A 27,056-nucleotide genomic window follows, 5' to 3' on the forward strand; every position below is an offset into this window, starting at 1 on the left:
CGCCCTGCACTGTGCCGCCCCTCCGGCTCTCAGCAGAAGAACCGCGGAACCGCAGAGCATCCCGAGTTGGGAGGGACCCGCACGGACCCACACGGCTGCCCCAATGCCCCCTGAGCTCCAGCAGTGTGGGGCTGAGCCCACCGCCCTCTGGCACAGAGCCTCCCCCTACCCACACCCGGCCCTCCCCTGACGCAGCTCTGCGCTGCTCCCTCGGGTGAAGAGCTCCCACGGCGGCGGGCGATGCCGGGGCTGCAGAGCTGTACACCCTATGAGACCTCTCCCCGCTGCAGGGACGGAGCAGGACATCCCCGTCCTGTGCCTGGTGACAGTCCCTCCCTCACGTCCCCGAGCCCCCAGCAGCCCCAGGAGCCAATGCACCGCGCCGTGCGCGTGGCCAATTTGCATCGAAGGGATAAGGGGAAGCCCCAGGAAACGCATGGCCCAGGCATTAATCAAATGTACCTCTAATTATAAACCTGCAGAGCAGCGCACGGGGCCAGGAGCGATGGCAGCAGCCGGGGGACAGTAGGTGCTGTGGGAGAGCTGAAGGTGAGTTACCCCGACATGGGGCTGCCGGGCTGGGGGCTGTTTGCAGGGCTTAGCAGGGGAGCAGAGCATGCCATGGGGCAGCAGGGATGGCCGGTGCTGTGGGGCTGGGGCTGTCACACGAGGCTTTGGATGGAGGTTGGGTATTATGGCCCCGTGGCGGGCGCAGGGGGACGCACGGCCCGGCTTTGCAGGACGGCACTCAGCTCACTCCATCCGTGGGAACCCTCCTGGCCGAGGTACTGCACAGATTTCAGCTCAGTGTCCGTGAGCCTCCATCATTTCAGCTCCCCACATCCAGGGCAGCCGACCCACAGGAAACAGCTGCGGCTCCGCGAACAGCTGCTAAGAGCAAAACCCTCCCCAGCGAGATCGTCCCATGCGTTCTCACTTGTCCCGGGCTTTTCCTCTGCTCAGGGCTCCCAGCAATTCCCACCCATCAGCATTGCACCCCTTTCCTGTCCTCAGCCCCACGCACGGCCACGGAGAGGGGAACGGCAGAAGAGCTCCCACTTTCAGGGCCCCCGTGTGCTGCTGAGAGCTGTCCCGGGGGACACTGCTCTCTGTGCTGCTTAGGAAAATGCGACACATCAGAACCGGGTTTCGGTATGATGCTGCCACACCGAAGTGAGATGGCAGAAATTACTGCAGCCCCGGGCTCACAGAGGAATTCAGAACGTTCTAGATTCACTCAGGCCGACCCAGCAGTCGGTCCCGGTGGTCACTGCCCCTATCTCCCCGCACAGGTCCCAGTGTGGGGTGCGCTGACCCCGCACCCGGATCCCTCACCTCTCCCAGCCATGGATGGGACGTGCGTGGGAAGAGCCGCCGTGAGCAACTGCACCATGCAGCAGTACTGGGACAGCCTCCTCTGCCAGTGCGTGCCCTGCAGCCTCATGTGCGGGCGCTCGGCCGTGCGGAGGTGCACGGTGCTGTGCGGTGAGTGGGGCACCAGGACGCAGCCCCAGAGCACCGGGGAACGCGGCCGTGGGATCTGGGAACAGCTCGGAGCGGTGCAGCGTTGAGCTGTCCGTGTCGTTGTGTGCAGAGAGGAACCCCATGGGGTTCAGTGAGGGCCAGCACAGCACGCTGGTGGTCCAGAAAGTCAATGGGATCCTGGGGTGCATTGCACAGTGAGGCCAGGAGGTGAGGGAGGTGCTCCTCCGCTCCGCTCTGCCCTGGGGAGGCCACATCTGGAGCCCAATGCTGAGCTCCCCAACCCCAGGCAGACAGGGAACTGCTGGAGAGAGCCCCGCGGAGGGCTGCAGAGCTGGGGGGGCTGGAGCACCTCCTGATGGGGAAAGCTGAGAGCCCCGGGGCTGTGTACCTGGGGAAGGCTGAGAGGGATCTGATCAGTGCAGACTGACATCCAGAGGGCAGGAGTTGGGGGAGATAGGGCCCTTCCAGTCCCAATTCTGTGACATCCCTGCACTACTCCTTCCTGCGGACTGATGGAGCCTTCCTGGGGCTGCACTAACACCAATCACCCACGGCTGTCACCTGTGGAAGGGATGCGCCAGTAATGGCTCAAGGAGGAGGTGTGCAGGGCTGCACTGTGAGCTCCGTGTGGCAGGGGATAGGGAGGGGGAGCAGAGCACAACACACCCCTGTGCACAGCCCCATTCCCCCCCCCCCCCAGGGGCCATGGACGTGCTCAGTGAGCTCTGCTCCTCCTCTTCCTGCAGAGTCTGCTGTCTGCAACAGGAGGGCCGGCTTCTACTACGATGAGCTGGTGAAAAAATGCATCAGCTGCAGCATGGTGTGCGGGCAGCACCCCAAGCAATGCGATGCAGCATGTGGAGGTAAGCTGGGGGGAGGAGGGGTGGAAGAGGTGCGAGGTTATGGGATGGAAGCTCAGGAAGAGGCAGCAAGCACAGCTCTTTGGTCTTGGCATGGGGTGTGGTCTTTGAATCATAGGATGACTTGGCTTGGGTTGGAAAGGTGGTGCTTAAAGAGAACAGTTGGGTTGGAAGGGACCTCGCAGCCCCCCAGCCCCACTCCTGCCAGCTCAGGCTGCCCAGGGCCCATCCACAGCCTCAGGGAACCTCCAGGGATGGAGCACTCTGCTCTGTGTCCCACCATGCTCTCTGCTGCCCCGCAGGGTCCCTGCTCACCAGCCACCCCCCTCCAGCTGCCCTGGTCTCAGCATCACCTCCTGCAGCCGCCCTGGAGCAGAAGGTGTGCGTGGAGCAGGAGCCGTGGCTGGTGGTGTACCTGCTGCTGGGGCTCTGCCTCTGTGCCCTCGTCTGCTCCCTGGTGCTGGGCTGGACACACCTGCGGAGGAAGGGGGAGGTGGGCTCCTGCCAGGCCAGCACTGGGACCTGCCACTGCCGGGAGGACCCGGCCAAGGGTGAGTGCTGGGGGCACTGGGAGGGGATGGGCAGCCAGGGAGGGGCTGGCACCTGAAAGCAGAGCCACCCTGTGCACAGGGCTGGGAGGGAACATGCCCAGCAATGGGCTGCACAGCCTGGGAAGGAGCAGGACTTTGAGGATGCCGTGGTGTTCAACCTTCATGTCTGAGAGCAGCTGAGAGATGAAAACCGTATGGTTTTCAATACCCTGAGCTCAACCTTGCTTGGAAGAGCTCAGATAAGAGAGAAGAGCCCTTTGCCAGCCCACGGAGTGCCCAGCAGCCCACATGCCTTGCACAGCACCGCACCACTGCGCAGTGCAAAAGAAGCACTTAATGAAAAGACAGCTCACCCCGAACGCTGCTTTGGCCCCAGACCCACAGCCTTCCTGCCCAAGGCTCTTTCCCATTGACCCCTCCTCTCCCGGGGCAGCAGGCACACACTGGGCGATGCATTTCAAGCACAGCAGCAGTGCATGCAGTTACACCCTGTGCTGCAGCCTCCTGGCAGCGCAGCCCTGCACAGCATTTCCTGGCTCTCTCTGCAGATCACCTGGTGGAAGTGGGCAGCGTCGGCGAGGGATCCACCACCAACAAAGTCTCAGAGCCAGTGGAAACCTGTGGCTTCTGCTTCCCCGGCCACGGCTCCGCTGTGCAGGAGACCAAACCGTGCCACAGCCCCTCCTGCCACGCAGGGGAACGAGCTGCTGCCTCTCACACCGGGATATGCAGCACGGGGGTGATCCCCAACCCCAACGACGGCCACTTCAAAATCATATGTTCCCCTGCACAAGAGAAGATGCCCACGGCGTGACCGTGGGGAGCACGGGGTTGGGAAGGAGGGCTGCTCCCTGTGCCGCTGCACCACAGCTGCTTCTCTGACTCCAGTGCCCACGTCCACCAGGACGGGCGGACAAAGCACAGCCTCTGCACGAGGGCTGCAGACTGTTCTCTTCCACTCACCCAAATTCCCAGTTCGCAGTGACTCCATCCTCCAGCTCTGACCTCTGCAGGCACCTCAACGAGTCCTGGTGGTCGGGGCTGAGATCCCACGGGTGCTGCTCATCCCGGCTCCTCCATCGGCACCGCTTCGCTTCTGCCAAGGGAACTGACGCCGTGATGAGCACCCCATGCCTGGCTGGAGTTGCAGAGTCTGCTGAACGTCACTGCCACGCTCTCAGGAGCATCTTCCACATCTTTAACAGAGCTTTCCTCACGGACAGAGTTGTGCTGGGCACCAGCATCACTGCTGGAATGTAGCTCTGATGTGAAAAGCCATCCTGGGCTGAGCTGTTTCCGAAGTGCTCTGAGTTGTGGTGTGCTGCTGGGGGGGCTGCCTGACAGAGCTGGCAATGCTGGTGCTGGAAAGCTGCTCTGGGAAAGCGTGGCTTCCATGTGTAACTTGAAGTTCTCACTAAAGGAGAGCGCAGGGCTTTTGCTTGGTGAGGAATCACTCCCAAGAGATGATGGCCTCGAGTTTCTCAGACCACAGCTTGAGCCTTGAAAGAATGCCCGTGGCTGCCAGCAGATGCACAAATTGGTGACAGGAAAATAAAGAGCTGGAGAAACCATGAGCAAAACACCTAACAGTGCCCTTCCCCTCCCCACCACGTGCTTCTTTCATGCTAAGGCAGCATGGCACAGCTGGAGCTGTGATGCCCCCACGGCCACGGAGCACACAGGCTGCCAGAAACCCATTGGGACTGGAAGGAGTAAAGTGAGGCTGAAGGCACAGGGACAGCCCCCATCTTTGCCTCGTGCCTGGTAAGCAGGGAAAAGCTTTGAGTCCACCTCCAGGAACCAACGTGGCACTTCACAGTCTTCTTTTTGAGCACGGGCTGAGATTCATGTGGTGCTGCATGGTCCTCCCACCCTGCTGGACGTGGTGCTTCCACAGCCCCACATCCACCTCAGCCTCCCAGCAACCCCTGTACCCTCTGCTCTTAACTATCAATTCTTCCTTGGTCACCCTAACTCCTCCCCCCCCTCCTCAGTCCTTCAGCCTTTTTCTGTTCCAGCTAATGCCTGCCTTGGCCCCCACCCCCTCTGACCTTGCACAGCACTTCTGCCTGTGTTAGCACTCAGCCTCAGCTCCTGCTATGCCCTCCATCCGTCCCCACGTCCTTTTCACTGACCCAAAGCTCCTCAGCCCCCACTGGACACTGCTCAGACTCTGCACCACCTCAACTTCCCTTCTTTCAGCTCGTGCCTGGCCCCCTGCCCTGCCCCCCACGGATGAGGGCAGCAGCCCCTGAGCCATCTGTGCCCCAGGAATTGGGGCACACACACACCCAGGGCCAGATCCGTCCTTCCAGCCCTGATAAGCAGGAGGGGAACATTCCTCGCCATCAGACGTGGCCTCCCCACCTGGGAATATAAATACAGTTATCAGAAAAGGTAACAGTGAGCAAACAACTTGGTCAAACCAGCAGTAAGAATATATGCAGGCTCCTAGATAAGGCAGCTAGATGCTGGAGAACTGGGAGAAATCAGTGGATTACCATTAAATTCACAGGCACTGGCAGCATCCCTCTATGAGCAGGGCACTGTAAGTGGGGCCAGCAGTTAAACCCTGGCATGAATTGGGAATGACAGGCACTGACTTGGAGCCAGAGCATCCCACGGGGGGGTCAGGATCAACCAGCTCACGTCACTTGCTCCAGCTCTCATTAGGTACCACCAGCAAGGAAAGCTGTACCTGTAGCAGCTGAGCAGCAAGAACATATCCCACTGCCAGCCAGGTCACTGCCAGCTTTGTGCTGCACGGAGCCAGGTCCAGCACTGCTGCGTGAGCAGAGAGACACGTCAGCGTTAGCCCACATCACAGCACCCATCTTCTGCTTTCACTCATTTCTTCCACTGCTTGGCTGTAACACAGCGAGCTTTCTATGCTGATACAAAACCACACCGCAGCACAGAGCGCTCAGCCCTGAGCTGGGTTAGCAGTGCTGGGGGGGCACTGCGGGATCAGCCCGGCACCGCCGTGCCACGCAGCCTGCGTCTCCCTAGAGGTGACATTCAGAGCTCTGCAAAGAGAAAGCTCCCTGTCCTGTGGGGAGTAAGCCCTGAGCATGAGCTGCGTGGCTGCTCCAGGGCACGTGAGGCAGGGGCTGAATTTGGGAGAGCCATAAGGAGGGGCTGCGCTGCTCGTACAGCAGCGGATGTTGTTCCATTTTTATCCGGGAGGAAAATGCTGTCTGCTTCTCCAGCAACCTGTGCTGATTGAAGGGTACAACCCAGGCGAGGCCTTGGGGAGAGGGAGCAGCATTTAATACAGAAACCAAAACAGAGCCCTGAAACCTCCGTCGCTCCCCATCTCCCACTGAAAGCCACCTGTGCTGGCACGGAGCTCTCAACAGCTGAGAGGGGCGGGGTGAAAAAGCAAACCAAAACACGAGGCTGGTTCGGATAGCTGGCCTCGTCCCTGCGTAGTCTGCTTCTAAAGGGTGGCTGAAGGGTGCCCGTGAGCGGCACAGCGGAGGCAGCAGCACTGAGGCCCCGCAGCGCCGCGCGGTGGCACTGCTCCTCCAGCAGCAGCGATGCGCCGCAGCCACGGCAGTGACGAGCGGCCGCTCCTCGGCTCCCCCTGCGAGCTTGCTGCGTTATTAAAAGGCATCGGCGCGGACACAGGGAGTGCTCTGCGGCTCGCACCACTCGTCTGCATTTCTCCAGCCATTCTTCATCCGTGACGAGCACGCCCGGGTTACGTCCTGCGCCGAACATCACTGTGAGCACGGTGATGATGGGGAGAGATGGGTTATGAAACAGCACAACCATCGCTGCCTGACCCCTCAGTACAGCTCCTTCCAGGCTCCGTAAGGCGGACAGAGCAATGCCATTTATTTTTCTGCTCTTTTAAGCTCTGTGCTCTGAATGGTTTCTCTCTCATGGGCTGCAATTCAATCCGCAGCCCGGCCTGCTGGGAGCAAGGCAGAGCACACTGCTGCCATCCAGACGAGCTGCTCCAAACGGGGGAGAAAAGGGAACAAAACTGCATTTGTGACAAAGCAAAAGCAAGCTGGTGCACCAGCTGCTGTGAGCTAAGGGCACAGACAGGAAGGCTGCAACGAGAAGAGCAGGCGAGGAGTTAATACACGTGGGAGGATACAAGGAACCAATACCAGCCTAGCACATACCAGCAAAACGTGTTGTTTACTTAAAAACCCAGTGCACTGCAGAAGTGCTCAATAGCAGCAGATCCATCGCTCGCTGCTGCCCCCAGCAGCAGCCATTTCCAACAGATGGTACATTTGTCAATACCGAGGTTCTTTCAAGTATCACACAGATAAACGCCTTTGGAAAGCAACAGGGAGGGGAAAAAAGAAACAACCAAAACCAAAAAAGCATCAACCAAACCCAGCAATAACAGAACAAGCAATTCCGAGCAAGTCAAACACCCACCAAGTGTTGAAAAAAAGAACCAAGAGCACTTACAGTACAAACATGCCAACTCGGTCACTTTTACTGATGGTTGCATTTATGGATTTCATTCTCGTGGAAAAAAAAAAAAAAAAGGGAATAAAAGGAAAAAAATTAAGAAAATAGCTATTTATAGAAAACAAAACAAAAAAAAAGGGCTCAAACAGAAATGAATCTGCGCCGATGCTTTGGATGAGCAGTCTGATGGCATTGGACATTACCTGTATGAGCAGGCATGCCTGGAAACCTGACTGTACTGCAGCTTCAGTTCCACAATTCAGGATTTCTTTTGTCGGTGGAAAAAAAAGAGCCTAATAGTTTCATACTGTATTTATTTAATAACTAAAATTCACAAATAAAAAGATACTTGCAAAGTCCTTTAGTTGTGTCATTCCCTCCTCCTCCACTCCACTGCTTTCAGATCCATATGCATAAAAAATGGGCTTGGATTTTTAATTTTAACTGTTATATGATTGGTCGTCGGAGCTGAAGCACCAATGGAGAAGATGCTTTATGGAGATGAGAGTACACCCCCTCGCCTTCCCACACACGTTTTGGAGGAACATAGGAGATGTACCAGTGCCCGGACTCCTCTGCTCCCATTTCCCCCACCCAGAGCATTCCTTTCATGTGATATTTCCTCTGATAAGTGACTGACTGCAGCCTCCTTTCCCCCTTTCTGTCCTTGCGGGACCGCGTTGGACATTGTTCATTTCTCACTCCGCCAGGCTTGGAGCCAGTGTCAAGTAGGTCCTGTTACAGCTCAGTGCTAGTTGTTTTGTAATGGGTCTTTTTATTTCAGGTAGGTTTGTGTGTCGATTCAGAAGGCTTGCTTATTTTCTTCCTTGTTTGTAGCTGACGAGCTGCTGGGTAAGGCTATTCATACTCCAGGAACTGTTTGTGATAGAACAGCAAATATCTGCAAGAGAGCAGAGGTATAGTTTGAGCTCTGTGCTGGGCACTGTAGCACATCCCCACTTCCATTGATGCGATTGTAAAAAAAATGAGAGCTATTAATGCTGTTATTCTTTGCAATGTGAAGCAATTGCAGGGATATGGCAGCTCCACGCAGCAACCGTGGAGGAGGAGGAGGAGGAGGAGGGAAGCAGCAGCAGTGATTTTACCAGTGACTCAGGAAAGGGAACATCTGCCTGCCAGGCAAAGCCTCGTGCTGTGCACCTGCTTAGAACCTGGAAGCTCTGGAGGATGGGACAGTGGTGATGCCCAGACAGATGCTCATCCACGTAACATGGCACAAAATATTACTGCAGTGCTTTAAGATGCAACTGCTGCTTCAGCCTCCCATAACCAGAGCACCAGACATCAGAATGCCACAAACTGTCTGCCATTTACTCTGGCAAACTGAAAGAACTCACGTGTCCCAACCACACAGGACTTATCTGTGTCTCAATCTGTGCTCAAACCTGGTGTTTCAGCAGCATGGAATTCTTCCTGTCCTTAATTACTCTGTGTGTGCCACCAGGTAACAGAACCAGCCCTCAGGCAGGTGTGCTGGTGGGAAGCACGCCCAGCTCAGGGCTGTCTTTGCACACCAGACACTGACAGGCTCACCACACAGCTCAGCTGAAGTACTTCAAGGCCATTTGTGGACTCTCCCATTAGCACTGCTCTGCATCCAGTGCTTCCCTTGCACAGTGTGGGTGTACTCAGGGCCAGCCCTAATCTGAACCAGGGAAAGCTGATCAGATCAAACCAGTTCTCAATGAGCCAGAAGTGTTGGTGCTGCAGATTCTCTTGTCACTACCTCTGGCAGTTCCTTCTAGTCATACCCCAGCCCAGGAACAAAGCTAGCCCCTCATCATTCAGTAAATACAAACCGTTTTCTCCTGCTGACCTCAAAGCATAAGTCAGCACTAAATGATTTGACCAAAGCAAAATTCAGATATCACAGGAGACATTTCCTTTTTTTCTTTTTCTTTACTCCCAAATTGAAGTTCAGAAAAAGGAAAAAATAGGGAAATCTGCCTAAAAAATTGCAAACTGAACATCTGTGCCTGCAGGAATTAACATAAATGTCATGAATAATTAAAACAAAACCCAAACAGGCTTATCTTTCCTACAGCAAGCCCACGGTTGGAAATGCCAAAATGAAATAAAGTTAACCTTATTCTTGAAATATATCCCAAACCCCAGTGGCTCCCTCAGATCATCAAATCACAGAATATCCCGACTTGGAAGGATTAAGTCCAATTCCATTGGGCTCTCTGACAGTTTCATGTCCTTCTTACACTGTGGCACCACAAACTGCACACAGTTCACTTACCCTTCACTGTCTAGTACATCCTTAATGCTAGCCTTGGTGATAATGGCATCATCACACTTGAACCACTGGTCCTTGTGCTGCCGGATGAAGCTGGTATAGTGCCCGCTCTCCAAGGTTCCCTGGTGATTAACTACTGCAAACAAGGAATACCTGGTACAGAGAAGAGTTAATCAATACATGGACCAGAAGGGCAAAAACAGCCGACATTTTAAATGCATTTAAGGCAAAAGCTTATGTTCATAAATACATACAGAAATAGAAAAGGACCAGATCCACCAATAAAGCACCAGCTTTTAGTGTTGACTGGGCAGAGGCTATCCCTGCCCTGGGAAAGGGCATGTTTTTCTTCCTGCTCCTACTACTGCAGCATTCCCTTCACCTATACTAGCTACCAATGATTTTTCTTCCAAAAAACATCAAAGTTGATGCATTCCCACAGAGGGCTGCTATCTAATCAAACCTTCTGCTTTCCTCTACTGAACTAGCTAACCCAAGTGAACCAGAAGAAACACTTGAGGGGTAGGAGAGGAGGTAATCATAAGTTCAGCCAATCTTAAGATAATTTCAGAGGTAAGAATTGCTGTACTGATTAATTGTCATTAATTTGCAAAGTCTATACCTATTCTGAAGTACTGGATATATTCAGCCTCTACTTCCACCTTTCCAATGTTGCTCTGGATTTGTTTGTTAGCCTGAAAACCAGCAGACACCTCTGTCTGAAAGAAAGCTACTGACACACTGATCAGGCTGCCTTTTAACTTCTTTGTTCTAAGATTTTGCTCCCTGCCATGAATATACTTGTGGCCCTTTCTGGATTGTTCTCCACTCTTCTTTCTATCCTCCAACCTACATACAAACACAGCTTCACAATGGTAAAATAATCTCCCTGTAATCTCCCTTGATATTGTCCTACTTATCTTCAAAATCTACAGAGCTCTTTCTGACAGCAGCTCCTACTCCAGCTGAGTGCCTACAGAGCTGCAGATGTCTACGAGTCATCCTCTTCCGAGCTGAATCCTTCATCTTGTTAGAACAGACAATGCCTTTCAGCCCTACAGGGAGGATTCTAGGATTGCCACAGCAGTTTGCTGGCATGCAGCATGCTAAGCAACTCAAACACCTCTGCTGTTACCTAATCACCTTATCTTCTTCATTAACAACTTCTTCAACCTATGCTGAACGTGCAGTTCTCAACTGTGATCAATCTTGCTTTCATTCAGATCCTCGCTAACAGCATTAAGCACCATGAATCTGGTGAGTCAATCCCTTAGCACACGTGATTGGTATCTGCTTCCGTGACACTGTGATAAGACCTGGTTAGCTGCTGTATTTGTTTTTTAAATTTACTACACGATTCCAGCTTCTTAATGAAACTTTTAGTGCCAAATGAAATGTGAGGAATTCGCTGAAGAACTTAAATACACAACATAGCACGTGGCTGCAGCAACCGAACCTGTAACCTTGTTTAAAAAAAGTCTGTTTTAGTGCCTCTTTTTCCACATAGCTATGTGAATTGGTTTCAATTACTCTCCTCTAAACTCTAGAGCAAGTCCTGTATCAGCCACCTCGTTACTCTGACTAGAATCCATGCCTGATTGCTGGAGTCATCTCATCAGAGCTTACTTTCAACCCCCTGGGATTCCTTTTTGTTACTGCGACAGAAATACACATATTTAAAGGCAATGCTCACCCCTTCGGGTATCAGAACCACAAACTTCTAATTTTGTCCATGGATCAATTGCTGGAGTTACCACAGTCAGATCATTAAATGACCTGCCACAAACCCACAGAAGGGGAATGCAATCAGGACAGACCAAGCTTTATTTTGCAGCGCTTCAGACTTACTGTGCTGTGAAAGGCAGTAACGCACTCTGCTGCAGGATACACAGCAGGCTGTATATCTCCTTCTAGAAGCCAACTACACCCTTCACAGTAGGAGTCATGGAATGTACCACTTACTTATTATCATTGTTTAGACTATCCGTCGGCTGCTGGTACTGCCCGTTCATTCTGCTCTCTTTACTGCAACACACACACACACAGAAATCAGTCACTTAAAGCAGTGGCTTCCCAAAGCGAGGAAATAGTTTTACATGACACAGCCTGTTTGCTCAATCCAGATCCTAATTCGAAAGCACAGTGCTGCTTAGCAGCAGAGAAGAGCTGCTGATTAGGATGCTAAAGATGCTTTATTTGTTCTAGCAGCAGTGCTACATAGGAAGCACCATTTCTCCTGCCAGTCAAGACTTTGGTGCTGCAAATACAGATCTGTCTATGTCGAATGACCTACCCAAAAAGCTTTAAAAAAGGTTAAGAAACAATTTGTATTTAAAACCTGCTAAAATATCTAATTACATCAATCCCTTATCCTCTGATGGGTCAATCCTCCTGGCTCCGACTTGTAAATTCATTTTGTGTTTTGACAGCAGCAATAGGATTACGCTGTTGATTTCATAGGCGATGAAATTCAGATTACTGAGCTATGTCTCCTGATTATCCCCCTCTATATTCCATTATGCTTGACAACTTTCAGCAGCAGAGCCTGTTCCTTCCATAGAGAATTCACCACAGAGGAACAGAAAGGTCTCAAAGTCTCCAGAATATACTGGAACAAACCACGTATTCTTAATATAACAGTATTTAACAGAGCTTCAGGGCTCTCCTTTTTCTCCTCAAAGAAGAATCTATTTTTCTTCAGGGAAAAAGTTTGAAATTACTACAAACATTTCAGTATCAAATAGATATTGTGTTCAGAGATGTCATGTTTTGGGGCTTTCTGCATTGCTTCGGATACAAATTAAATCTGAATATCTTCTTGTATATTTAAAGGGGATATCTGATAAATACTTGTTAGCTGAGCTGATACAGTTTTGTTCAGTATAAACAAGATGTCTCTCCCAAACTAGGGAGGCCTTCCTGTTTGTTTAAATACCAATTAGAAATATCTGTTTCAAACTGAACTACGTGCTTTTCTTGAAGCCCTCTTTAAACAGAAGTTGAAGGTACAAACCAAACAAACAAACAAATCAGGTTTGCCTGTGCACAGAACAGAGAGGAAAGACTTTTATAACCTCAGAAATATTGAGCTGGGCACTGGGCTATGCTGAGTCTGCAGGGCACTAGCTGTGACAGGAGGTGACTACGAGGTGGGCTGTGAGGTCATAGGGACCAGAGTTCAGAACATAAAAGTCTGAAGCAACAATGAATCTGAATCCACAAATTTAATACCCATCCAAAAACATAATGCTTGTTAATTAAAAAAATAAAGGTCAAATTTCAAGTCCTTTCTGACACACAAAACTCAATACTATACAGAAAATTCGTTTAGGAAAGATAAACACTTCAAGAAGAAGCTTATAACAGAAGTGCCATGTACATACTGCTCTGTAACCTCGATTCAAGTCCTGTTTCACAGTGCACGTGCGTGGAACTGGTCATGTTCCACTGAGCTCTTCAGGGGATTTACAGCTTGATACATACCTGGAAGCCATGAATGGTGTCATGTCCAGCTCCAGTGGAAATGAGACATACGTAGTGATCTTTCGCCTCAGTTTGGCTGAGTGTTCAAACCGCTGGGGACAAAGTGGAAAATGTTTTTTCTTTTGAGATAGACAAAGCTCCTCTCATTTATAAACGTCCTAAGCTTAGGTAACACAAAAGGGTATCAGCAATCAGCAGCTAGGGACACCACCAGCTTTTTTTAGACCAACTAGCTGGACTAGGATCCCTAGGTAAATGTTGAAACAAGTTCTACTAGGAAATTAAGTCACAATTTGTGGAAGGAAAATAAAACAATATTTATTAGACTGTCTACCTTAGTGTCTACCCACACAAATTTATTCCCAACTGATTTTAAAAATACATTAAGCAGACAGCAAACGCAGTCTTTAAGCAGAGCAGCATTCAGTTCTACTATGCACTATCTGAATGCATTGCAGCTGCTGCCTACACCAGCACCCAAAACTGGTGACAGTAAAAGCTTGCTATCAGACTCGCACATTCAATCCACCCATCCAATCATCTCAAATGACACAAGTCAAGACTGCACAGGAATATCAATTCAAATTAAGGCAAAAATGGAACATGGTCATAAAAGAGCCTCATCCCTCAGCCAACAGCAGCCTGCAGAATCACCCGCCCTTTCCTCATCTTGTCGATTGAACATTAAATAGAAACGGGAACAAATAACAGAAAGACATGAATGAGTTTCTATTTAAAGGCAGCTTCCCTCTCCATTTCTCAGAAATTCTGCTCTATTTACACTTCTAGTTAATTATTTTCCAATTGTGGTGCCATAACAATTCCCTAGCAACAGATCCCGACGTGAAAAGCAATGACTTCCAGAATTCTTATCTTCTGCGTTTCTCTTTTGCTTTAAAACATGTAATGAAATTTGCATTTTGAATGGAAAGGACAACACAATCACTTTGGAAAAATCAATTATTTTCAAAAACACCTTCAGTCACCCTGCATAATACTGAGGGGTTTAGCATACAGATACTGCCTTGTCCAAAGGGCAGAATCACCTACACATCTTGCCAACTACTCTGCATTAAAGGAAAAAGAAAACAAAGGGGAAAAAAATAAAGAAAAAAGGGAAAAAAACCCAAAACTCTTTCTCAAAAACAAACAGCAACAACAAAAAACAACAAAATAAAAAGCCAAGCAGCCAGCTGAAAACTCTTAAAACCTCAAGCCAGCAGGAGCCTCCTTCAGGAGCAGAAAAACAAAGGAAGACTGACTACTCATTCCACTCCAGGTACTGATTTGGCTTACTGCATTGTGTACTGCCTTGGTTATCGTGGAAGATGTAACTGAGGAAATGCTGGCATTTATGAGGGTGACCACCTGAAGGTATGGTTGTCCCAGGCAGTCTGGAAAAACCATTAAGTTACAGAAGTGTGAACTCTTCCCACCTGCACTACCCTTTCTCTACTGGAAAGCAGAATCAAGTTCTCATGAATGCAGACCTTCCTGTGGCATCCCATGCTTTCATTAACAAGCTTCTGTATGAGCCAGATTTTGAAAATTAGATTCTAAATTGCTGCTACGCTGGACGTGGAGTTGCTGTGTCATTCAGCAGTTCCAAACTACCATCATTTCTTGAATACTATTTGTGGGTTGCACAGTGCGACAGTGACACTGTAGTTACACAGAATATTAGATTTTCCAGCATGAATGTACTGAACCAGCTTAGACACTGCTGGAAAATAAACCTGAAAGAACATCTGCCTGCTACAGCAAAACCCATGATGTACTCTGCCATGACAAGTACAAAATGAAGGCCTATTTCTAAAACTGTTGAAGCAACTCACATGTTTCACCAAAGTTCAACGGCTAAAAATAATCTAAAAATGTATTAGTCAAAAGAAGCATATGGAGAAAAAGTTGTAAAGTGAAGCAGTAAAGCCTTCACTAGTACAAAACACAGAGGCTGAATGTTTCCAGCTGCCACAGCCATGGGTAAAATACTGCTTTCCTTTATGCAGCTTACTTGGTCACTTCATCACCAGATAGGCAGTTGCAAGAGCCGAGGACAGTGACCATCAGTTGCTGCCTAGCAATGATGGGACTCTGCCACTCTGTCCAAGGAGACACTCAAGACCTGAGGCCTGTATCTGAAAAGCTCACACAGATCAAAGATGCAATTACGTGATGGCTCTCCCATAAAGGCCCACGGCATTGCTTTTCAAGGGCCCTTTCCCTTCTGATACAGAATGACAGTCATCCCCTTGTGATAGATGCCTACTCTGCACCACAGTCATGCTCTTTTTATTTAAGACATAAATCATACAGGACTTAACTATCTGAGGGCACCAACTATGACATATTTCCCATCTGACATAATTTGGATTGGAAATGCTGAAGAGTAATCTTGAGTGAATAAGTTGGGAAGATAAAAGAATCCTTCCTCACTGCAACCTCTGCATGCTTTCCCTTCAGCACAGAGCTTTCTCTGAGGGATCCTTTGAGTAGAAGCATAAAAATATTACCACGCAGAATGGATAAGCATTACTGGAGACTGGTTTTTAGGCTGGTTCAGGTGTTGTTTTAGCCTTCCACTTCATTTCTAGATTATTGCTAGGTTCCCAGAGATGTACTGCAAAGCTACATTATAGGTAATATAATGGTATCTTAATAGAACATCTTGCTAGACATGCAACTTGTTCTTCCTATTAATTGATATAATAAAAGAAGAGCCACTGAAAGATAAATTCCTGGACGCACCTTCCATCTCACCCTCTGTAAGAGAAATATACATCCTTGCTCTGTCTGCCCCTGTGAACTTACTTTGAGATGAAAACAGGCCACAATGGGTAATTTCTTCATAGTGAGTTGTTTGGTAGATTCCTGGTAGCTATGGCAACCACTACATTTGATTTTGGCACTGCTTCCTAGATGTTCTGGCCTTGTAAACCTGAAAAATATATTAAAAAGCAAAAGGATGCACGATACGATCAGACTTTTTCACACATGCTGAAATCATTTTTCACTGTTAGTTGTGTCTCCCCAGTACCTCAACAGAAGTCTGTCATGGCTTTTAAGTGACGTTTTGGGAAAAGAATTTAAGGAAACCACACACCATCACTACCGGAGGTTAAGTGCTAAGGTTCAGATACCCAGAAAGGACTTTCCTCATTGCTCTAATTGGGCAGATTGCACTCAAGTGTATCAGTAACTAAGGAAGGAGATAGATGTTCATTTGCCTCCTTCCAAAGGACAGTTAATTTTCAGATGGACAGCAAAGATCTTCTGTTTTCAAAACCAAAAAACAACGAGGTGGAAATTCTGAAGCAAGAAGACAGATTTCTGTGCTCAGCTGCATACTATTCTGGGGGACACTGTGTGCTTGTAGCCCTCCAGGGCTGAAGTCAAAGCTCAGATGACACGGAGACACACGCTACCATTTTCAACCATGTAAAGCCACACAGCCTGCAGCAGGCAGTGTAAGATTTATCTTTTCACACCACATGGCAACTGGATTTGTTAGGCCCTCCATTGCTCTTTTACTCCTTTCTCGCTCTGCCTCATGCAAAACCTGAAATACACATAACATGTTGTTTGGGGATTACGCCATGACAAAACGTCACTTACTCCCATGGTTCACTGCCACCTGTGGAGAAGAGAATGAAGCCAAATGAGTTTCAACCTCTCCAAAATTGTATTTGTCTCAGTTCATACCTTCGCAAGCAGTCTGTGAGAGTGGTGGTGCCTGATACATGGCTTTCCCCATTTACGACACTGCCATCACTCCCCGGACTCAGAGGCCAGAACGGGGTGGAGGAGCCTGGCAAATCCAAACTGATGTCCCAAAATGGGTCTATCGTTGTGGAAACGCCACTATGAAAAAGAAAGCGGTTTAATACATACTTAAAGGAAGTAAAATAAATGGGTTCCCTCACTTGGGAATGCATACCAACCAGATATTTATTCTTAACAACTATGAGATCTACATTGCCCCTAGAGGGCACTCAAAGATGACAAAAAAAATTATACATATGTACATAGTTGCTCCAGAGTGTTTTCCCACAATTCATTACTTTTCCATGTTTTAGGAAATGTATTTTGATGCAAAAGATGCCTATCTGTGAACCAGCTGAGTTACTCAGAATAGTGATTCCGGTCATACTACCAGCTAACATCAGCAGTGCCAGTTACAGGCAGCTCTATTAGTTCAGAAGGCTGCTGCCCTGCTCAAGACATGGAAAGTGGTGCTGAAAAGCACTTAACAAAGAGGACCACATACTTCTGCCATACAGTACGGTACTGTATTAGGCTTTGCAGTTCAAATGACAATCTCTTGTAGCATGTGGAATTTGAGAGGCTGAAGAGTAACTGCATCATGAAGTGTACATTCTCCAACAAGTTTCTGTAGAAGACAGCTGAGGACAAGCCAACAGCTAGACCATGGAGAAAGCTGCTCAAAATTTCACTCTGCACCGATTCAAACCCCTAGCTTGAAGCATTTCCTGATTGCATTCATTATGCTTTGTTGCTGTGACTCTTTGACTAGGAGATCTCACCAAGACTACAATATTCTGCCTCTTTCCCTTCCAAGTTCATTTACACAAAAACTTGTGCATTTTTAAAAGAAAATGTCTTCTGTTAAAACTTCTTCAGCGTTAATATTAAGCCATAACACACCAAGCCTCTTACTACAGGGATTCTGTGGCCCTACCAGGCAAAGAAGCTAAGTTCATACTGCTTCCTTACATCAAGTTTTTGGCAAATCTCTCCAGGAAACTGACAACAAAAACAGATTCAACCAAGCACAGCACAACTGTCCATCTATAGGACACTGCGGATAATTATAAGGAATAGAAGCCAAAAAAAGGTTTATAAATAAAAAATTCTGACTTCTGAACTGCAGTAACACCAAATATCTTGAAAGAGAAGTCAGCTTGCTCCAGTACACAGTAGAACAACAAATACAATTTTTTTTTGCTCTTGTAAGACATTCACTTGCTGCTGCCTGTGATCACCTAACATCAGCCCCTCTGAAACCTCTCCTGATGACACCTGGGGCTCCTACCTGAAGGAAAATACAGTTGCATATCAGAATTTTCTTCAAATGCAGTGACAGTTGCACACTTCTGGAACCAAACTGATGTGGGAAGTGTTTCTCACAAACTTGGAAATCATCCACCTTTTATGAAATAGTAAGAAACGTATATTCCTAAGTCTGTGAAGCTTTCTTTTTCTGGTATGCCTTAATATACGACAGTAAATTTATTGCATTTTGCTGATGTTGCATTTAAACAGTTCTCATCTTGTAAGAATTCTGCTGTTATTTTACTGATGCTCAAAAAAAGAAAAGACTCAGTACACTGCTGCACCAGAGAGCACGCAGCTTCAAACCAGAGCACACAATTGGAATAAAAACACTTACTGGCAGACTTGACAGGTAACATCAGACTGCAGTCCGCCTGTGAAGATTTGGTCTATGATGCAGTTACAGTGGTTGGGGTTGTTGGCCTTCTTCCCATTATCATCACCTGGAGGAATGCAAACACAGACTGAGAAGTCAAAAACCCTCCCAGGGAATAGTGGCTTGTCTTGGACTGTGTCCCCAGCTGCTCTTTATAATGAAAGTTAAACATACTGTAAGTTCAATAGACAATATGGAACTCTGAAAACATTCTGCAAATAAGAATGTGAGACAAGAAGAGAACTATGAAAAATATAAAAGAGAATCAGAAGGTGACCAAATGCAGTTCATTCCTGTAGAGGTGAAGCTGTAACAGTCAGCAAATCCCTTTTCATGCCACAGCTCTGTTTTACTTTGCAGATATTTGCTTTGTGCTATCTGGTGTGAAGATCAGCTCCTAAGACGAAGGAACTGCCAAAATGGTTAATGAAAACGACTCTCTCAAGTTCACTAAGAGGACCACCGTGCAACATTTGCAGCTACCCAAATGGCCAGAGCTTTACCACAAAGCATTAATTTCTGCTTAGGCAGAGTTCTGCTGTTTTCCTAAATGAACACAGAGGAGAAACATCAGCAAATGCTACTTTCTAATTCTACCACCCTCAACTTCTGAGCGCCGTGCAGGGGAGGAGTGCTGCTGCAACCATCAGCCTGCTGCCTGCATCCTGGGCTTTCAACATCAACATTTAGCTGCCTCTCAAGCTTTCAGAAAACAAGAGTAGTCCTTTTAAGAACTGGAATGATTCTTCAAAGACACAGCAACCCCCTCAGTCCCCAAGGGATACGATGGGCACACACCAATCTTCCAAACACCATGGACTGTCACTGCAGGTCTAAGCAGCGCAGCCATTCATGCTTATGAAGAGTGCTGAGATAACACTGATTCAGCATTCTTAGATTAACCAGAGGATGAAGAAAACAGCCAATAACTTCTTGGCAAAGTTCTCAGTTTTGAAGCACGTTCCTTCTACTCTCCATAGGTAAAAATTAAGAGTGGCACTTTCTCCTTTGATTTCTGAAACTTGCTTACATCCATAGGTAGGTTAGTTGCAGTCAGATCTGCTTTGCAAACAGAAATTATTTTATAACAGCGATTAATTATTTTGTGAAGTATATTTTCAGATGCCCTCCAATATCCTGTAACAGAAACTGCTAAGACAACAGAGTTTTGCCAGCTTCCCTCGGATATTTAACTTACTACCAAGTATTTCCATTTCAGAAATCCAATACTACACTGCTGACTCCACAGATCACAGCTATTACTCAAAAGTAATTCATTTTTAGATGAGCGTGTCCAAAACCACCTCAACAAACCACGTAAGGTTTTTTTTGCTGGAGTCTTCTTGCAGCAGACTTAAGAAGGGAGAACCTTTTTTCTGTATGACACTTGAAAAGTTTGCAGAAAGACTTCACCGACTAAGGTCCCACCTGATCCCAAGAATGGAAATAACCACACGGGTGACACCTACCAACAGCAGCTGGCCACCTGAGTCAAGCAGATCCTAAATGCCTCAGCCAAGCTCTCAGCCATCTGCTTTACAACTCTGTTTGAGTTGCCAAGAATCACATATTGTTTCCTTAAAATGGCTCTTGAACAAAACACTCCACAATTACATTCGAGATGTGCGAGCTTCCAGGTGGAGGTGACCTGGACTCAGACACTTTTTGATCCAAATTTCTGCTGAATCTTACTGACCTCAGGATCCTCAGAAGGGCTGAATTATGCTAAGGTAGGGGACAGACTGCACACGCAGACCATACAAGACATTCCTCACCTTTACAAGAAGATGACATATAAGCTTTGAAGACTACATGTGGATTTAAAAAATATATAATCTTACGCTATCTTTGCTTTTCATGTCCCACTAAAAAAATAACAAAATGACCATTACATTCCTGTAATCTCACCATTCAAGATCGATTCCCTCCCTCTGCTGTGAGAGAGAAGAAGCAGAGAATGAGCATCCAGAGAACACCAGCAGACCGCAGGTAAGGTCCCTGCTGGGCACCTGTAATAGGCAGCCATCGCCACCTCCAGGAGAGCAAGAGCTCCCTTTTCAATTACACAAGGCAATTAGCATCTGACAAGAGGGTCTCAAAAGAATATCGCAGCAAAACAGAAGGGCATTACCCACTCAACATTGTTTCCCATGACATTTGGCTGGAGGAGGGGGGGGAAGTCAGATTACCACCTACTTGCACTAGTCAATATGGAGCAGATGCTGAGAGGAGGGATATTATGCAGCTGAGAACTGAAAGCTGCCAGGCTGTTGTTCTCATGTTAAGGTTATCTTCAACATTTCTACCTTACAAAGTTGGTTTTACCTTTCAAAATTTGATTTTTAAAGCTGATCATAATTCTTACTAGGAAAATCAGCAGCTTGCTGTAAAAGATTGGTGAGAATAAGTCTAAAACTGAACTCAAAAATACATCAATATACATAGTAATGTAGTTAAGAGAAGGAAAGAAAAATTAGTTTAAAAGCTTGGATTCAAATTAAGTGAAATTTAAAAAAAACCAAGTTGTTACCATGCCAGTGCAATAACCAAGCACATTAACTTGTGCTCAAACATGTACATGTCTGATATACTACTGAAGTTAAATCATAATTAATAATGGTAAAAAACATAAACATTACTTTTTAACTTGAGTGCGGTTTTGAAATAAAAATAAATTAGTTTCGCTACTGGCTTCCGTATTTTGCAGGAGAAAAAGGAATTAAAAACCAGTAACATTTTAAATGGGGACATTTATCAAAACAAGACAGAAGTGTTGACTGTTCTGCTTTGCTTTGGTCCCCACTGCTCTGAACGCATCCTGGTTGCTCTCCATCATGAAGCGCTGTACACATTAATTTATACGGACTGCAGCAGATGACACGTTTCACAGACATATGCTTTACCAGTTCCTAAGAATATCCTGCAGAACTCACAGTGCAGGCTGCTGCTTTGCTCCCAAATCTCAGCACAGCATTCTTTTTCTGTCATGATCCTCAGCACCAGACTTCAGATTTGCTTTGTAGCAGAGCTTGTTAAAGATGAACGCAAACTGCTTCATGAGAAGCAGATAAATGAGGCACGATCGACTTTAAACCATCACTTTCTGTTCTTGGGGACTGGGTAGCACTGGGTGAATAAAGCTCATGATCAAAATGCAGCATTACTTCAAAATTTTTAATCTTGCTTTTCAAATCTTAGCGCAGAAAGGCACATACCTACTGCTCTTTGATGGTGCTGTAATTAAGAAAAACACAGCCAGTTATTTCTCTGGGCTGGATATTAAATTTTGAATTGCAAAGTTGTTCCATAAAAAATAATAAAAAAAAAAGGATTAAAAAACCCACAACAATTCTGGAGTAAGTTTCTCCAAATTTGAGCAACACAAAGTACTTGGCTGAATGGAACTGTGCCATCACAGGAGTCTGTGGGATTATAAACGTGAGTTTCTTCCACAGCACTGAAGGCTGGCTTGCCTGCCATACCAACTAACAGCTGACCTTATGCTATATGGAGGGCAGATACACCCCTCATGTGACACTGCTCTATCAAATGAGGAAGCCTGGAGCTCCTGGAGGATCCTGCACTAACAGCAGGTGATCCACTGCGTGCTGTTTGCTGAACAGCCTAAGAACGCATGCAGGAAGCAACAGATCAATGCCCGATCACTTCAGCATCTTCTATATTCCAGCACACTCAGATACTGAAAATCAAAGCTGTTGTGAATGTGAAAGATCAAAGTCAGTATGTGCCAAAGTCCAGGTGAATGGTTAGGCGTCAATACAAAGAAGGTGGCAAAGTTTTTCATAGCAACACTATGGCAAAGAGATTAATACACAACTGCAGAGTGAGCTCTGAATCTCACTGAAACTTTTGTGAGGGGCAGGATCACAAATGCCACCATACAATGGCACTGCAGAACTCTCAGTGCTATAAAACCAGAGAGATGGAACTGCAAAAGGTGTGGGCACAACCTGACCAGCACCTTTCAGTAGCAGTGCTGAAAGAATAATTCAGATTGAAAAAATCTCTTTATTTTAACTTGGAGGAGGCTTTTAAAAACAAACCATGTGCACAGTTAGGTTAATGGTAGAGAAAGGAGGAATTAACAACTTAGCCCTTTTTTCCTTACTGAAATACTACTTTTCAGTTAACTCATTTTTTCAGCTGTTGAAACCAAAATGTATGAAGCATAAGCTCTACAGACTCCATTCCTTTTCCTTCAGAAATGTCTGGTGTCACTGCAGCAGCACAGAGCAGCCCTGTTAGTGATCAGAAAATGCCCAGCACAGATGCCACAGCTCAGCACAACTGTGCTAGCACAGGAGAGCTATCACCCCTGAGATGTGGTTGATGAGTTTCACAATTCCACTAAAATTAATTAAAACAAAATATTTACTCAATCGCCACTAAAGAAAAAAAAAAGAATAAAAAGGAAGATTCCTACCAGTTTTAAAGGGTGCACAAACCTTTGCATACAAGTTAGACAGAGATAACGAAATTTGCTCTCTTGCCCTCACATTCTTCTTGAAATGGAAGGGGTGGCCAAGAAAAAGGCAGACAAGGACTCCAGTAAATCCACAGATAAATACAACTTTTCTTGTGACTATTTGGCCCAGCCCATACATGAATTTTAGGGCAGATCATTTTGTGCTTTGTAGGATGCAGCATTACAAAAGTTATCTTTTAATGCACAATGAAACTGTATTTTCCAAATTTAGGTAATGACAAATCAACAATGAGAATTCACAGCATTCTCTGACTTGCATTAGAGCATTTCCTAGAAAGCAAAGTAAAATGAATGGAGAAGTGATGACTGGCATCAGCCAAAGAAACATCACAGGGTATTTATCCTTCTTAACATAAGGAGCACTTTCATTTACTTATGTACCTAAATCCATGGTGATCATGGATGATATCCAGAAGATGGGGCTTCTGAACATAAATTTCCCACGACAATATTCTTGTTTGCTGTGTTCTAATTGCAGAATTTGATTACTACGAAGCAGAAACTTGGAAAGTTTTTTAGTTCTCTAAAACAAATCTTTAATATTGGGAGGGAGAGTGTTACTTGCTTACTGTAGCTTTAAGATGTATTCTTACTAATATGTTTTCATATGTGTATTTTACATGTGTCTGCCTGCATGCCTAAGTATTCAAGTGGGCAAGCAGTCACACTATGCAGCTAATAACCAGCTCATTCTGAATGTGCCTTATCATGACCATACTTGAAATATCAGTTTACATGAACTGGTTTGGTTCCCACACAACTGCTCAACCACTTCTTTTAAATGGCTTTGATGTGGCATAGATTATTTACCACAGTTTAATACAAGTCTCTTGCCAGCTCTTCAGAAGCAGAAGTTCTAAAACCTGTGTGCACAGACGCCAAGGATCTCACGACAACACCTTCCCACTGGTAGTGCTGTAACAATGCACTTATGATGAAAACAGCTCAAACTTGAGGGTTTTATTTAAATAACCAAACTTCAGTCCTTGTATTGAATGCCAGTGGTACCCACAAGCAGCGGAAGCTCAGCACTGAAGATTCAAAAACCCAGTCTGAGCTCACTTAAAGTGCTATGGAACTGTGTGCTGTCAACAAATCTGCCATCTCCAACCACCTGTAGGACGATCCATGCACATGCCCTTCCCAACCAGACTGTCCTACAGCTCATCTTCATAACTTCAGTTTCATTTGGACTGGAGAGGCCAAACAGAACCAAGAGTAATGACACAGCTGAGAAAGCTCTGTTTTGTTGGTATTTCCAGAGATTCTTCATTTAGAACCAAAGCGTGTAGGAAAAAAAGAACTCTTTTCGGGTTATTTCTCAGTTCAGGGACACCTAAGGTTGCAAGTGTCCAGGGATATTGATGGTATCAAGTTTTTTCTTTTCAATTCTAAGAAAATACTACTCCTTCACAAACTGTTTTTGAAGCATGCAACAAATATAAGCATCATTTTGTATCAGAGAAGTTGAAAAAGCTTCAAAATGTGTTAGGCCAATGGTTCAGAAACGTTACAGCAACAAGAAAACACTTCTGTTTGCAGCTGAGTATTCTTTGCTGTTAATACACAGTGAGAGAGAGGTGAGTATTTGGACAGACTCTATTCCTTACAGCACTTCAACACTAGTTAAGCTGACTGAATTCCAGATATTAATGATTTCACAAGGTCTGCTCTATGGACAGCTTTCCTTGGAAGTATTCTGGAGAAGACTCTTTCGGAGGACACCTGTTATGAAGCTGGACAAGCACATCTGCTAGCACGTAAAGCCCTCCCAAAGATAAAAGCAAGTCTTCAAAAGGTTTCAAGGAAGCAGTAGCAGCCTTCTTTCTGATAGTCCTCTGACAAGCCACAAAATTTACTTCTAAGTGATTTTTCTAAGAGCACTAGAGGAAATTTGAGTGCTTTAATGCTTATTTTTAGTGACAAAGGAATTTTTTTTTTGTTAGCATCAATCCTACTATCTTCCCTCAAAAGCATAGTAAAAATGTCTGTGCAAGTAAATGAATCAAACTAGATCAAACATCAACAGACCAAAGGATTCTCAGCTTAAATTTTATCCAATTAACAAATATAAAATACATAATTCCATGCAGTATTACCAATCCTTTGATTTACATCTTCGTTCACTCCTACAAGCAGGTCACTGAGTATTTTTTACTGTATTGTGCAATTATGTATTCTGTATATGTACTAATAAACACAGTATCAAAAACTCTTTCTTATTCACATTTCTGTAAGCAATAGGGCAGCATAATACAGCAGAATAACATTTAAGCAAAACAGCCTCAGCCTCCCCTATGTTCTTTTAATGACACACTGAGTTCCAACTACCTCAAGTATACACAGAATTGAAATGGCCAACTAAGAAGACTGTCTCTCAGCCAGTAAGAGAAGAACACGATGGTGATTCAAACCAACACAAAGACTCGTCAGCTTCTAATTAGGATAGTTTGACAGTGGGAAGAATCCTTTCCTTTAAGTCTCTCAAATGCTTTAAAAGGAACTTGCTAAGTCTGCTTTACTGGAAGATACGCTTTGCTCTACCTCCTTTTGATGCAACATTCCTTGTTGACTGAAGACTTGGCACGAGCCTTACCTTTGCAGTGTCTGTGTAGCACATCTAATGCAGCAATGAGGAACTCGTGTGCATCTTGTTGCTCGTACCCTGCTAAATGCCGTGCATGAGTCCATACCAGGTGCAATAACCTATATGGAATGTGAGGAGATCGGTGCCCAGAGTAAAACTGCTCAAAGCAAAGAAAAGGACATGACTGTTAACAAGTTACACAGCCTTAATGCATTTAATTATTAAAATCTTTATGAGTGCAATTAGTCAAATAACTTTAAATCATTTAACTTTGATGGTCTTAATAATGAACAAGACAGCTTTTAATCACAGACTACTGAAGACAATCTCAGAATTGGGAAGTATCTTTTGTTAATGCTAATCCATAGCTAAATGAAAGGGGGACAAAACACTCAAACAACCTGATACCTTTTACTGAAAGGGAAATTTGTGGGTTTGTTGGGTTTCGGTTCTTTCTGAAAAACCTGCCAGGTTCCAGGTCAACAAACAGATAAATAAAACATAAAAAACCTAAACCAGTAATGGTCTCTGCTTCCCTGGGCTGAAGTTGAGCTCCTTCCTCACCCCTCTCCACTTCACACAAGCGCTACTGCTGCAACTTCTTTCATTTCATCTGAGTCCACCATCACCTTTTCCTCACTTCCAATGCCAACTCTGGCATCCCCAGCCCGAGGCTAAAGCTAGCAGCCCTCCCTGAGCACGATGACTTCTGTTTGTTCAAGGACTCCTGCACCATTTTACTGGTTCCAAAAGCAAGGCAGAGAGCCACTGATGCCTCTGCAGAGCATCAGGAAAAGCCCAGACAAGCTTGTTCAGCTGGGCTTCAGGCTCCATCTGGATTTGGAAACACTGGTCTGCAGCTTGATGAGGACAGAATAGCTGCAAAGGCAAATTTCCCCATGGCAATGTACCAACATGTATTGATCCAACTGGTATTTCACTGAGGAATGTTAACAAAGGAAGTACTCAAGGGTAATATTTTTGACAACTGGAAATTTGTAAGGCCTTTTGCTTTTCCTAACCTTTATAAAGCTATTTGCCAGTGAAGGGTGCCTGCAATACCACAGTTATGTTTTGCCATGATTATACTGAACTTAAGAGACATTTATTTTTAGTTCCTCTTCCCAAAGAAAGAATACAGCAAGCAACAAATGCACACAACAAAAATAAGGTTAAAAAACCCAGCAGTCTATCATTTCTCGCTCTTACTGGAAATGCAGGCTTCCCTTCCCAGACTCAAGTTTTCCCTTGCCCAGCCTGAGTATTTCCCATAGGTGAAAGCACTGGCCTTGTGCTACAAACACAGATGGTCTTCTGAGGGCAAAAGGTACTGGAACTTGCTCATCCAGTCACAGTGCCATGTTATAGTGTATTTCCTTAAAAAAGATCTTTTTTTAATTATTGTGAGATCCACTTTTTCCAAACAAGAAGATG

At 46.1% G+C, this 27,056-nt stretch overlaps 2 protein-coding genes across 3 annotated transcripts in view; one reads left to right on the forward strand and one right to left on the reverse strand.

Moving 5' to 3' along the window:
• The first annotated feature begins 1,346 nt into the window (after positions 1–1,346).
• The window catches only part of TNFRSF13B (TNF receptor superfamily member 13B), a 159,624-nt gene continuing 133,914 nt past the window's right edge, over positions 1,347–27,056 (forward strand). The window contains exons 1-4 of the mRNA XM_065732860.1: positions 1,347–1,485; positions 2,232–2,348; positions 2,648–2,896; positions 3,445–3,921. Of these exons, the coding sequence (XP_065588932.1) occupies positions 1,347–1,485; positions 2,232–2,348; positions 2,648–2,896; positions 3,445–3,710 (771 nt within the window). The 3' untranslated portion in view covers positions 3,711–3,921. The remainder of the gene's footprint in view (positions 1,486–2,231; positions 2,349–2,647; positions 2,897–3,444; positions 3,922–27,056) is intronic.
• The window catches only part of USP22 (ubiquitin specific peptidase 22), an 88,632-nt gene continuing 68,902 nt past the window's right edge, over positions 7,327–27,056 (reverse strand). For both annotated transcript variants that reach the window (XM_065732845.1, XM_065732844.1), the window contains 8 exons: positions 25,632–25,779; positions 18,490–18,595; positions 16,782–16,940; positions 15,891–16,017; positions 13,080–13,171; positions 11,559–11,621; positions 9,600–9,749; positions 7,327–8,234 (listed from right to left, as the gene is read on the reverse strand). In XM_065732845.1, the coding sequence (XP_065588917.1) occupies positions 8,192–8,234; positions 9,600–9,749; positions 11,559–11,621; positions 13,080–13,171; positions 15,891–16,017; positions 16,782–16,940; positions 18,490–18,595; positions 25,632–25,779 (888 nt within the window). In that variant the 3' untranslated portion in view covers positions 7,327–8,191. The remainder of the gene's footprint in view (positions 8,235–9,599; positions 9,750–11,558; positions 11,622–13,079; positions 13,172–15,890; positions 16,018–16,781; positions 16,941–18,489; positions 18,596–25,631; positions 25,780–27,056) is intronic.

This window comes from Cyrtonyx montezumae, unplaced genomic scaffold (genome assembly GCF_038088225.1).
Source record: "Cyrtonyx montezumae isolate F1298 unplaced genomic scaffold, pur_monq_1.0 scaffold_16, whole genome shotgun sequence".
In the NCBI taxonomy this organism is placed as follows: domain Eukaryota; kingdom Metazoa; phylum Chordata; class Aves; order Galliformes; family Odontophoridae; genus Cyrtonyx; species Cyrtonyx montezumae.